Raw genomic sequence first — 14,398 nt, forward strand, 5'->3', positions numbered from 1 at the left:
TTTTCTTTGCTATGCAAAATCTTTTTAGTTTGATGTGGTCCCATTTGTTTATTTTTGCTTTGGTTGTCTTTACCTGAGGGAACAGACCCAAAAAATATTACTAAAACCGATGTCAAAGTTTCCTGCCTGTGTTTTCCTCTAGGACTTTAATGGTCTCAGGTCTTACATTTTCAGTTTAATTTTGTATATGGTATGAAAAAGTGGTCCAGTTTCATTCTTTTCCATGTAGCTGTCCACTTCTCCCAACACCATTTACTGAAGAGTCAGTCTTTTCTTCATTGTACAATATAGTCTTGCCTCTTTTGGCATAGATTAATTGACCATAAAAGCATAGGTTTATCTGGGCTGTCTATTCTGTTCCATTGATCTGTGTGTATGTTTTTGTGCCACTACCATACTGTTTTGATTACTGTAGTTTTTAGCATAGTTTGAAATCAGGGAGTATGATACCTCTAGCTTTGTTCTCCTTTCTCAAGATTGTTTTGGCTATTCTGGGTGTTTTATGTTTCCTAATGAATTTTAGAATTATTTGTTCTAGTTCTGTGAAAAATGCCATTGGTAGTTTGATTTTATTGCATTGAATCTGTAGTTTGCCTTGGGTAGTGTGGTTATTTTGACAATATTCTTCTAATTCACGAGAATGGTGTATTTTTCCATTTGTTTGTTTAATCTTCAGTTTCCTTCATCAGTGTCTTATAGTTTTCTGAGTCGAGTCTTACCTCCTTTGTTAGATTTATTCCTAGGTATTTTATTCTTTTTGATGCAATTATAAACAGGATTGTTTTAAAAATTTCTCTGACAGTTTGTTGGTAGTTTATAGAAATGCAACAGATTTTGTATATTTTGTATCATGCAACTTTACTGAATTCGTTGGTGAGTTCTCATAACTTTTTGGTGGTGTCTTTAGGATTTTCTATGTATAGTATGGTGTTATCTGCAAACAGTGACAGTTTTCTTCCTTTCCAATTTGGATTCCTTTTATTTCTTTTTCTTCTCTGATTGCTGTGGCTGGGACTTCCAATACCATGTTGAATAAAAGTGGCAGAATGGGCATCCTTGTCTTATTCCTGATCTTAGAGGAAATTGTTTCAGTTTTTCATCATTCAGTATGATGTTAGCTGTGGGTCTGTTATATTTGGCCTCTATTACATTGGGGTATGTTCCCGCTATAGCCATTTTGTGGAGAATTTTTATCATAAATGAATGTTGAATTTTGTCAAAGGCTTTTTTTGCTTCTGTTGAGATGATCATATGACTTTTATTCTTCAGTTTGTTAATGTGGTGTATCACATTGGTTTGCAAATACCAAATTGTTCTTTGCATCCCTGGAATAAATCCCACTTGCTCATGGTGTGTGATCCTTGTAATGTATTGTTGAATTTGGTATGCTGATATTTTGTTGAGGATTTTTGTATGTATGTTCATCAGTGATATTGGCCTGTAATTGTCTTCTTTTATGGTCATCTACTTTTGGTATCAGGGTGATACTGGCCTCGTAGAATGAATTCGTAAGTGTTGCTTCCTCTGCTATTTTTTGTAATAGTTTGAGAAGGATAGGTATTAACTCTTCTCTAAATGTTTGGTCAGCTTCATCTGTGAAGCTGTCTGGTCCTAGACTTTTGTTTGTTGGGAGTTTTATGATTACTGATTCAATTTCATTACTAGTAATTGGTCTGTTCATATTTTCTATGTATTTCTGGGTCAGTCTTAGGAGGGTGTACATTTCTAAAATTTTTCCATTTCTTCCAGGTGATTCTTTTGGTGTATAATTGTTCATAGTAGTCTCTTAAGATCCTTTATATTTCTGTGTTGTTTGTTGTAACTTCTCTCTTCTCATTTTTTTTTTTTAATTTATTTGTACGTTTCTTTTTTCCTTGATGAGTCCGGCTGAAGGTTTATCCACTTTGCTTATCTTTTAAAAAGATCAGCTCTTGGTTTCATTGATCTTTTCTATTGCTTTTTAGTCTCTAGTTTATTTTTGCTCTGATCTTTATGATTTCTTTCCTTTACCAACTTTCGGTTTTCTTTTTCTTTTTCTAGTTCCCTTAGGGTATAAGGTTAGTTTGTTTATTTGAGATTTTTCTTGTTTCCTTAAGTAGGCTTGTCACTGTAAACTTACCTCTTAGAACTGCTTTTGCTGTATCCCATAGATTTTGGATAATTGTGTTCATTTTCATTGGTCTCCAGGTATAATCTTGATTTCCTCTTTAATTTCTTTGGTGACCCATTGGTTGTTTAATAACATATTGTTTAGTCTTCTGTGCTGTGTGTTTTTTACAGTTCTTTTGTGTATTTGGTTTCTAGTCTCATAGCATTGTGGTTGGAAAAGATGCTTGATATGATTTTACTTTTCTCTTAAATTTACTGAGACTTGTTTTGTGGCCTAGCAAGTGATCTAGAGAATGTTCCATGTGAACTTGAAAAGAATGTGTGTTCTACTTTTGGGTGAAATATTACATATATATATATGTATATATATACACACAAACATATGTGTGTGTGTGTGTTTATTCTGTATATAGCTATTAAATCCATTTCTTGTAATGTGTCATTTATGGCCAGTGATTCCTTACTTATTTTCCTTATTTATCTCTGTCCATTGATGTAAGCGAGGTTTTAAAGTCCCCTACTCTTGTTGTGTAACTGTCCATTTCTCCCTTTATATCTGTCAATGTTTGCTTTATGTATTTAGGTGCACCTTTCCTATCCTCTCACATTCAGTCTTTGTGTGCCTTTAGATTTGATGTGAGTCTCTTTTAGGCAGCACTGTGGGTCTTGTTTTTGTATCCATTTAGCTACCCTATGTTTTTTTATTGGAGCATTTAGTCCATTTACATGTAAAGTAATTATTGATAGGTATGTACTTATTGTCATTTTGTTAATTGCTTTGTGGTTGTTTTTGTAGCTCTTTTTTGTTCCTCATTGTTTTGCTCTCATCCCCTGTGATTTGATGACTATCTTTAGTGTTATTTTGGGGTTCCTTTCTCTTTTTTGTGTGTGTATCTATTACTGATTTTTGGTTTGTTGTTACCATGAGGTTTATGTATACCAGTCTATTTATGTTTATACATGATTATTTTAAGTGCTGATCTTTTAATTTTGAATACATTTTACCAACCCTGAATTTTTACCCTCCCCACATTTAATGTTTCTGACATCATATTTTACGTTTTTTGGTTTGTGTATTCATTACTACTTATTATGGATATAGATAATTTTACTACTTTTGTCTTAATCTTTCTAGTAGATAGTACTGATCTACTATCTTTACTGTATGTTTGTCTTTACCAGTGAAATTTTTCCTTTTTTAATTTTCATTTTTCTAGTTGTTGCTTTTTCTTTTCTGCTTAGAGAATTCCCTTTAACATTTCTTATAAAGCTGGTTTTGTTGTACTGAATTATTTTAGCTTTGCTTGTCTGTAAAAAACTCTTAATCTCTCTATCAAATCTGAATGAAAGGCTTGCTGGGTATAGTATTCTTCGTTGTAGGTTTTTTCCCTTTCATCACTTTACATACATGGTGCCAGTCCCTTCTGGCCTGCAGAATTTCTGCTGAAAAGTCATCTGATAGCCTTATGGGATTTTCCTTTAACGTAACTAGTTGCTTTTCCTTTGATGCTTTTAAATTCTCTCTTTATCCTTAATGTTTGCTATTTTAATTATAATGTGTCTTTGAGTGGAAATCTTTGGATTGAGTCTGTTTGGGACTTTCTGTACTTCTGGGACTTGGATGTTTGGTTCCTTTCCCAGATTAGGGTCGTTTTCAGCTATTATGTCTTCAAATACATCCTCTGCTCCTTCCGTGCTCTCTTCTTCCAGGACCTCTACAATGCAAATGTTGGTACACTTAAAGTTGTCTCAGAGTTCTCTTGAACTGTCCTCACTTTTTAAAATTCTTTTTCTTTTTTCTCTTCAGTTTGAGTGATTTTGACTACACTGTCTTCTAGTTTGCTGATCTGTTCCTCTGTATCAGCTAACCTACTGTTAATTCCTTTTATTTCAATTATTGTATTTTTTGGCTCTGCTTGCTTGTTCATTATATTTTCTAACTCTTTGTTAGAAACTTCTAACCTCTCACTGTGTTCATTCTTCTCCTGAGTGCTTTGAGCATCTTTACAGTCATTGCCTTGCAGTCTTATTGGGTAGAATGCTTCCTTTGGAACATATTCCTCTGTTGCCTTATTTTGCCTAGTTCTTTGTTTTTACTTCTATGTATTTCATAGGTTGGTTCCGTTTACCAATCTTAGATAAGTGACCTTATGTAAGAGACATTCTACGGGGCTGAGCAGCAGACTCCCTTCTAGTCACCAGAGCTGTATGCTCTAGGGGTGCCCTGTATATGCACTGCATGGGCCCTTATGACAAGCTGACTACTGTGGGCGTTCTGATAAGCATGGTCAGCATGGCTGACTACTGTGGGCGTGCTGGGACCAGAAAGTCCAAGACCGGTTGGTTGCCAGACCCTGCCTAATGCAGAGGCCTCCGACTCTGGTGTGGTTGGCTGCAGCCTGGGGCGTTCTGGTCCTGGTGCTGGCCCACTGGTGGACAGGGCCACGTCATGAGGCAGCAGAGCCCTGAGGAGTTCCCAGGCTAATGCTGTCCTGCTGGTGGGTGGGACTGGGTGGAGGGTGGGTGTTCTTGGCCTGGTTTTGACCCAGTGGGTTACAGGCTGGGTCCTGACACAGGTGGCTACAGGGCTGCGGTATACCCAGGGGCTAGTGTCTGCTCTCTAGTGGGCAGGGCCAGGGCTCATGGGATCCCAGGGCTGGTTCCAACCAGTGGTGGGTGAGGCTGTATCCTGGGACTAGTTCTGTTCCATTGGTGCACAGAGCTGGGTCCCAGGGTCTCTGGCTGGGGGGCCTGGTTCCTGAAGCTGGTATTGGCTTGTGGATGTATTGGTCTAGGTCCCACGGTATCCTGGGGCTAGTGTTGGTCCACTGGTGGGAAGAGCCTGCTCCTGAGGATCTCTGGCTGTGGGGCCCTGGTGATCCTAGAGTTGGTGTCAGCCTGCTGGTGGGCAAGGCCAGGGCCCAGGAGGTCCTGGGACTAGTGCCTATCCACTGGTGGGCAGAGCCTTGTTCAGGGTGGCTGAGGGCTCATGGGAGCCTAAGGCAGCAAACTTGCTGGTGTTTGGGGCTGTGTCCCCACCTGGCTAGCTTCTTGGCCTCAAGCGTCCCAGGATTGTTGGCAACTGGCTGGTGGGCAGGCTGGCTCCAGTTCTCATTTAACTTAGTGGGAGGAGTCCAAAATGGTGCTTGCTAGCAGCAGTGTTCTCGTTGTAGAGTGAGCTCCCCAAAATGGCTTCCGCCAGCATCTGTGTCCCCAGGGTGAGTCCCAGTTTCCTCTTGACTCTCTGGGAGGCTCTCTGAAATCAAGTGGGTCTGACCCAGTCTCCTTTCAAATTACTGCTTTTGCCCTGGGTCTCAGATCATGTGAGATTTTGTGTGTACCCTTTGAGAGTGGGAGTCTCTTGTTTCCTGCAGCCCTCTGGCTCTCCTGAAAACAAGCCCCGCTGGCCTTCAAAACCAAGTGTTCTGGAGGTTTATCTTCCCAGTGCAGGAGCCCCAGACTGGGGAGCCCTATATGGGGCTCAGACCTCTCACTTCTTGGGGAGAACATCTCCAATTGTGATTATCTTCCCATTTGTGTGTCACCTAACCTGGTGGTGTGGGTCTTGATTATACCGTGTCTCTGCCCCTTTCTACCCATCTTGTAGTTCCTTCTTTATATCTTTAGCTGTAAAAGATCTTTTCTGCTAGTCTTCAGGTCATTTTTATGGAAAGTTGCTCTGTACATAGTAATAATTTTGGTGTGCCCATGGGAGGTGGGGAGCTCAGGGTCTTCCTATTCTGCCATCTTGGTCACCCACACTAGGACAGAACTTTTTACTTTTGAGAAGTCTACTTTATCAGTTTTTATTCTTTTATAATTTGTGCTTTTTATTATCCCATCTAAAAATCTTTGCTTAACTTAACTATGGTAATTAAGATTTTCTCTTACATTTTCTCCTAGTTTTATAATTTTCTTTTATGTTTTCTGTGATCCATTTTGAGATAATTTTTATGTATAAGTTAAGGCATCACATTTCATTTTTTTGTGTGTATGGATATACAGTTGTTCTAGTACCACTTTTGTAAACGCTGTCTTTTCCCCTTCAGTTACATTGGCACTTTTGTTAAAGGCAACTGACCATATATGTCTTGGTCTGTTTCTGAAACTATTCTGTTCCATTGATATACATGTCTATTTTTATACCAGTACCAACTGACTTGATTAATGTAGCTTTACAGTGAGTCTTGAAATAGGAGTGTAGGTCTTCCATCTTTGTTCATCTTTTTCAAAGGATTTATTTGAATTTCCATATACATTTTAGAATCAGCTTGTCAATTTCTACAAAAAAGTCTGCTGAAATTTTGATTGGGGCTGTTCTTAATCCATGGATCAATTTGCAGAGAATTGACATCCTAGCAACTTTGAGCCATCCAGTCCATAAAGATGGTATCTTTCACCTTTATTCAGATTATCTCCCAACAGTGTTTTGTATTTTTCATTTTACAAGTCTTATACTTTACCAAATTTATCTAATAAGTATTTTAATATATTTTTGATCCTGTTGTGAATAGCGTTATTTTTAAATTTCCTTTTCTAGTGTTCTTCATTGACATAGAAATAGAGATGGTTTTGAATATTGATTTTATATACGGTGATTTTGCTCAACTGAAATCCTTAGGATTTTCTACCTACACAATCATATTATCTGTAAATAAAGGCAGTTTCACTTTTTCCTTTACAATCTTAGTGCATTTTCTTTCTTTTTTTGATTTATTGCATTAACAAGGATCTTTAGTACAATGTTTAATATAAGTAATGAGTGCAGACCTTCATGCCTCTTCCCAATTTTAGGGAAGTGTTCAGCCTTACAATATTGAATATGATGTTACCTATATGTTTCTCATAGATGACCTCTATCAAGTTCAGGAAGTTCCTTTCTATTTCTAATTGCTCAGAGTGTTTTTGATTGTGTTTTGAACTTTGTCAGGTGATCTCTTGAGATGATCATCTGGTTTTTCTTTTCTGAGTCTTTTAAAGTGGTGAAATACATTAATTTTTTAAATTATAAACTAACCTTGCATTTATGGGATGAGCACTACTTTCTTTTGATGTTTTTATTCTTCTATACGTTGCTGGATTCAGTTTGCTAATATTTGTTAAGGTTTTAAGTGTCTCAGTTTAAAAGAGCTATTGATCTGTTTTCTTGTGATGACTTTATCTGGCCTTGCTGTCAGGATAATAGTAATATAAGTGAGTTAGTGTTCCTCCTCTTCTATTTTCTGAAATACAGTTTATATAATTACTTAATTCTTGGGTAGACTTCAACAGTGAAGCCATCTGGGTCTGGATTTTTTTTTATGGGAAGGTTTTAAACTATGAATTGAATTTCTCTAGCTACTTAGGTTATCTATTTCTTCTAGAGCAAGCTTTGTTAGTTTGTGTCTTTCAAGAAATTTGTTCAGTTTATCTAAGCTGTCTAGTTTATTGTCATAATGACGTTCACAGTTTTATTATTCTTTTTATATGTGTGGGGTCAGGTGTTGATAATTTGTGTCTTTTTTCTTTTATCCCTGATCATTCTAGCTAGAGATTTATCATGTTTTTTTAACCTTCTAAAAGTACCAGCTCTTCATTTTATTGATTTTTCCTTTATCTTTTCTTTTTATTGATTTTTGCTCTATTTTTTATTATTTTCTTACTTTGGGTTTTAATGAAGTCTTTTTTCTAGTTTCTTAACACAGAGGCTAGATTATTGATTTTAGACTTCTTTCACTTCTCATAGAAGCATTTTAATACTGTAAATGCCCTTATAAGCACTGCTTTAGCACTATTACATAAAGTTTGATACGTTTTGTTTTCATTTTTACTTAAGTTCAAAATATTCTCTAATCGCATTTGTGGTTTCTTAACATGTGTTGTTTAATTTCTGAGTTTTCAGGATTTTTCTAACACTATTTCATTACTGATTTCTAGCTGAATTCCATTGTAGTTAGAGAATTTATTGAGGCTTCTTTTAGAGCCATCTATTCGTATGTTCCATTAAATAGACCTGAGTGGTAATAACTGTTATTCATACCTCATTGGGTGGGTCCAGCATCCGGAACATAGTAAATACCCATATGTTAGTGATTATTAAAATATTACCTTCTACGCTTCAATTTTCTCTTTTTTTCTTTTCTCATATGGATTGGATTAGATGACTAAGCTCTTTCTAGCTCTAAGAGCTCTGAATCTTTGGGATCTAATACTAAATTGCATTTTCTGTAAATTTATGCCCATTCTGTCTTTGAGAATCCCAATTCTTAAAGCTCTGAAACTAAATTTTATATTCTGTAAATTTTTGGAATTCTTACAGGGACGGAAGAAGTCTGTAGTGTCTGTGGAGCCCAGGAGTCTTATTCAAGGAGCCTTTCAAGGGTGCTCAGTGTCTGGGATGACACTGAAATACATGTATGGGGTAAATGCCTGGAAGAACTGGGTTCAGTGGAAAAATGCCAAGGAAGAGCAGGGGGATCTGAAAAGTGGTAAATACACGGCATGAATTTGTGTCTTGATTTAGGGGGTGGGAGGAATACAGATTAAGTCATAAATCTACTCAAAAGGGATAAATAGTAGGTCAGAAATCCCATAAAACTTTGATTTTGGCTTTACTTAATTTTTTTCCCCATCTTTATTTATTCTCATTAATTTTTCTTTCTTTGTCAGGAGTTGAACATGCCTCATCTAGCCCGTGTTCTGACCCTTTAGGAAGTGCTCAAGACCATGCACTCTCTCAAGAATCTTCAGAGCCAGGCTGTAGAGGTAAAATTTCTCTCCTTGTGATCTGAATTGCTTGTAATATCATTGTTGATTTTAAATTTGTAAATGGAATATTTAAAATTATTTAAAATTTGAAGTTTATGTTTAAAAAGAGAAATTAATATCCACTCCCAATTTTAAAGAGCTTGTTATAAAGGTAAGGTTGTATCTTCTGATCATGAGTTTCTTGTGCAAATATAAGGAATTCTGTTTCTTTTTCTAACACTATGCAAGTAACTCAAATCTGTCTTCTTGAGCCCTATATTTGTAGAATAATCAGTGTGGAACCCAGTGTAACACTTTTTGTTGTTGTTGTTGTTGTTAAGAAGAATACCTGGAAAAGCCTTGCTGTTACTGTAGGAATTTTTCCTATCAAGGAGTTGTATATGACTGACCATGATTGCAGGTTTCATTTTTGGTGCCAAAAACTTTGGAACCCAATAAACAGTTCAAATAGAGCAACACTGTATAAATTTAGAACCCTAATCATTAGCTTTCTTTTTTCCCCGATCGTTCTATTCTAAACTTTGTTTTCAGTTTGTATTTTGCTTTTTTATTATCTGTGTTTTATATAAGATACTTATACAATCTTTGTGGGATGAGATGGGGCAGGAATGAATATGTCCTTGTAACTAGATATTTTTGTCCCTTTCCAACTATACCTTCTCTCTAATACCTGGGTGATTGCATGCACTCTTGGCTTTGCCTCAGTCTACCCTCATTATTGGAGCAGTTAGTTGCTGCTGTGGTCTGTGACTGACTCATTGAGTTCCCACAGATCAAGTATAATCTCTCTGCTCCAGAGTGATATAAATATACTCCTGTTATGGGAGTTTACTAGGCCTTTCACCTTCCAGTTTGAGGCACAACATTTTTAAGAAAGAAGGAAGGGTAGGGACTTCCCTGGTGGTCCAGTAGTTAAGACTCTGTTCTCCCAAAGCAGGGGGCACAGGTTCAGTCCCCTATTGGGGAACTAAGATCCTGCATGCCGCACAGCGTGGCCAAAAAATAAACAAATGAAACGGTGGATATGTAAGTCAACTGTACTTCAATTTAAAAAAATAAAAATTTAAAAAGAAAGAAAAAAGGAGGGGTAGTGAAAATGGAGAAGTAATATTGTATTAGACCACCAAGCCTAAATGCAGTAGCTACAGGGGATGCCTACTCATTTCCGCTACTCATTCATCCAAAAAAAATACTTACTGAATATACCTGTCATGTATCAGGCATGGTTGTAGGCACTCAGGTGAAAAGATCAGACATGGTCCTTGCCCTCATGAATCACCTATTTCAATTTGCAAAACCAACTCAGGGGAGCTCAAGTGTATCTTTGGAAACATGCAGTGTTTTCTAAATGCAGAAAAGCAGTAACTAGAAAGAGTGTTTCAACTCATCCCACAGTGTGGACCAGTCTGTTGCAGTAAGATCTCTACAAGTCAAATTAGATAACTCTCCTGCCTAAAACTAATTCAGTTCTTAGTTGTCTTCAAACTCTTAATGTAATATATGAGGCTTACCATAATCTGCCCGCATCTGCCCTCTTTTCTTTTCCGCTGTTCACCTGAGTCCCCTGAACCTTTTCACTTTTGTGGTTGAGCACATACTATATTTTCTGGCATTTTCAAAGGCATGAAGTTATATGTTACTTAAAGTGTTCCTTATTCAAATAAATATGACTTTAAAGAAAGTTAAACAGCATTTTTTTTTGCAGAAATCTCCAGAGCCTTTAATATGTTAAAAAAACATTGTGAATTCTTTAGAGGCAGGTATAACATACTGCTGTTTTCCAAATTTATCAGATCTTAGAAACCCAGTTTTCTTGAGCTCTCACATGATTAGTATTTTGTGGAGTATACTTCGGGAAATCTTTTTATATCCTCAAATTGGAATTCTTCCTCCACTTGTTTAATTCTTCTCCACCTTTCACATCTCCCAGAATCTAACGTGACCCTTCCCTGTCTGTTAGATGGCCCTTATTTTTTTTCATAGAATTTTATTTAGATAAAACCCCTGTCATAGCACCCTATTATGTCATATGTGCTTCATTGTCTTTATTTCTTTACCTAAAAAAGCCTTGAGATCAGGATCTGTCTTTAATCCATGTATTCACCAGTGTACACCACAATACCTGGGGCAGTGTAGTCAGTGTTTATTCAGTGAGTTGAGTAATGTTATTATTTTTCTATAAGTTAGTATTTCAGATGTTTTATACCTTTCCACAGTCCGCTCTATCAAGCTGAAGGAAGATATTCTGTCCTGCACTTTTGCTGAGTTGAGTTTAGGCTTATGCCAGTTTATTCAAGAAGTGCGGAGACCAAATGGTGAAAAGTATGATCCAGACAGTATCTTATACTTGTGCCTTGGAATTCAGCAGGTACGAAATTCAATAATTGTTACAAAATCTATTGCATTTTTAATAATTCTGATAGAACTTGTGAATTAAGCTGAAAACTTATAGTGTATATTGTTTGTTTGGTATTGCTCGTATACTCTCTCCTTAATGAACTACTGACCCTGATTTAAAAGTCTTGGTCATATAAGCCTTTTATAAGTTAAACTGAGACTGTTAGAATAAGAGGAATTGAGGTTGGTGCATTTTATTGGTAAATGCACAAAAAAGGCATAAATAGCAGTTCACAAAAGAAGTGACATAGGTGATTTGACATAGGTGACAGGAGACATCCTTGTCCAAAATCGTTTGACTAAATATGCATGTGTTTATTTTGGACTCTCAGTTTTTAATACATTGGTTTATGGCTATTCTTATGGTAGTACTCACTATTTTGATTACTGTAGGTTTGTAGTAAGTTTTGAAATTGGGAAGTGTGATTCCTCAAGATTCTTTTGGCTATTCGAGGTTCCTTGCAATTTCATATCAATTTTAGGATCAACTTTTCCATTTCTTCAAAAACTAAACCGTTGGGATTTTGATAGGATTGTATTGAATCTGTAGATTGCTTTGGGGAATATTGCTGTTTTAACAATTTTGTCTTTAGATCCATGAGTACAAGATGTTTTTCCTAGGTGTTCTTTAATTTCAGCAGTTTTATGTAGCTTTAAGCGTGTAAATCACATACCTCTTTTGTTAAATTTATTCTTAAGTATTTTATTCTATCTGATGCTATTGTAAATGGAATTTTCTTAATTTTCTCTTTGGATTGTTTATTACAACTGATTTTGTGTTGCTTATACTCTGCAGCTTTACCAAGTTCATTTACTAGCTCTAATAACTAGTTTTTTTGTAGACACTTTAGAATTTTCTATATATAGGTTCATGTCACTGCATATAGAGATGGTTTTACTTCTTCCTTTCCTATTTCAATACTTTTTATTTCTCTTTCTCACCTGATTACTCTGGCTAGGATTTCCTGTACAATGTTCAGTAGAAGTGGCATTTTTATCTTGTTTCTGATCTAAGGGGGAAGTGATTTTTTTTAAACCCATGTATTTTATAGGTACTCATATTTGAGTAAAGGTACAAAACTCAATTCTGTGTATTCATAAAGGAAATGTTTTTTAAGATTGAAATAACTCCTGACTGTTACCAGTAGTTGCCTTTGTGTAGTGAGTTTGAGTATATCTTTCTTCCACCTTTTCTGTATTTTAAACTCTTTCCATAATGAGGATATAATATTTTTAAGTTGTGAAAATAACTTTATTAAAATAAAGAAAATGAAGAATACTTTTCAACAACAAAACTGTAATCTGGCGATACAATCATAAATTGCCTTTGAAGAGGCCTATAAAAATGCACGTTGAAATGGTGTGTAATTTTTATTAGCCGGAATAAATTTAAGTGGAAATAAAAATTTACTGCAAGTCATACATAGATCAAAAAGCAGGAAACCAAGATAGCCATAGATAAATAAGTTTAAAATACCAGATCTTAAAAACACTAGGGGCTTCCCTGGTGGCGCAGTGGTTGAGAGTCCGCCTGCTGATGTAGGGGACACAGGTTCGTGCCCCGGTCCGGGAAGATCCCACGTGCCGCGGAGCATCTGGGCCCATGAACTATGGCTGCTGAGCCTGCGCGTCCGGAGCCTGTGCTCCGCAACGGGAGAGGCCACAACAGTGAGAGGCCGCGTATCAACAACAACAACAAAAAAGAACACTGAAAGATTTTTAGCATATAATTATGCTACTTTGTGTTATTCTCTTGTTCTGTTCATTGTATTTCTCTGAAGTGCTTGACTCTGACCTGACCTGCACCGTCAAAATATTTAACAGTAATTTACTCAAACTGTTGCGTGTTTCCCATTCTGTGATGTGATTTTTTTTGGGGGGGCTGCATTGGGTCTTTTTTTTTGTTGCTGCGCACGGGCTTTCTCTAGTTGTGGCGAGTGGGGGCTAGTCTTCATTGCGATGCGCGGGTTTCTCATTGTGGTGGCTTCTCGTTGCAGAGCACAGGCTTTAGGCACATGGACTCAGTAGTTGTGACTCACAGGCTCAGTAGTTGCGGCACACGGGCTTAGTTGCTTCGCGGCATGTGGGATCTTCCTGGACCAGAGCTTGAATCCATGTCCCCTGCATTGGCAGGTGGATTCTTAACCACTGTGCCACCAGGGAAGGCCCTGTGATATGATTCTTGATGGTTATAATTAGCATACTTTTAAGTCATATAATTAGACTTGAACTTTTTGAAGGCTGGCTTGTGAGGCAGAGAGTTGAGAGCTGTGGTTAGAAGCCTCCAAATAAATAGTTTTAAATTTTGGATAGCCTCAGGTTATCTGACACTAGATAACTATATTATTTGCAGGAAGTCATCTTATAACTAGGCTAAAAAACAAACAAAAACTGCTAAGTGCGCACCTCAGACACTGAGAATTAGAAAAATGATTTGAGAAATTTGAATTAGGACCAATTTTTAGTATATCAGTTTTATTAACTAACTAAAGGGTACTTATTATAATTATTTTATACCATTCATGTTTTTAAAAGGAAATAGAAAACTTTACCTTACAAGCTCAGTGCTCAAGATAATGTTAATTCATGTGAAAAGGATCTTTAGCTTAAATTCTGGTGTTTTAACTGTATCCTTAAAATGGTTCACAGTATTGTAAGGATAAAAACTAAGGGTAAACTATATTCCTAAAAATATTCTTTTTAAAAACTTGTGGGTTTTTTTGTATCAACATATATGTTTCCATTTTTTTCTCTTGTAGTACCTGTTTGAAAATGGTAGAATAGATAACATTTTTACTGAGCCCTATTCCAGATTTATGATTGAACTTACCAAACTCTTGAAAATATGGGAACCTACAATACTTCCTAATGGTAGGATGATTATATTTTGATTCTTTTCATGATATGCCTTCTTAAATTGCTTGTTTTGTGATTCTCTTTTTATAAATTGTTCATTTTGTATTTGTCTTGATTTATAACATATTTGGACTTTTGAGGAGAAAGTCTTTGGTTTATTATCAATTATTTTAGTAAAACTATACCTTCCATACAGTACATGAATAGATACTAACTATTGAATATAAAAAACAACTGAAGGTTACATTTACTTTTTAGAAACCATTTTTGATCTGGTAGTTTTGGTAAA

The 14,398-nt window shown here is 36.3% G+C and overlaps 1 protein-coding gene across 10 annotated transcripts in view; it reads left to right on the forward strand.

Moving 5' to 3' along the window:
* Window positions 1-14,398, forward strand: part of ZMYM4 (zinc finger MYM-type containing 4) — a 175,188-nt gene that overhangs the window by 147,043 nt on the left and 13,747 nt on the right. For all 10 annotated transcript variants that reach the window (XM_067725447.1, XM_067725440.1, XM_067725441.1 and 7 more), the window contains 4 exons: window positions 8,408-8,576; window positions 8,758-8,853; window positions 11,073-11,224; window positions 14,013-14,124. In XM_067725447.1, coding sequence (XP_067581548.1) covers window positions 8,408-8,576; window positions 8,758-8,853; window positions 11,073-11,224; window positions 14,013-14,124 — 529 coding nt within the window. The remainder of the gene's footprint in view (window positions 1-8,407; window positions 8,577-8,757; window positions 8,854-11,072; window positions 11,225-14,012; window positions 14,125-14,398) is intronic.

Source organism: Pseudorca crassidens, chromosome 2, assembly GCF_039906515.1.
Source record: "Pseudorca crassidens isolate mPseCra1 chromosome 2, mPseCra1.hap1, whole genome shotgun sequence".
NCBI classification, from domain to species: Eukaryota; Metazoa; Chordata; class Mammalia; order Artiodactyla; family Delphinidae; genus Pseudorca; species Pseudorca crassidens.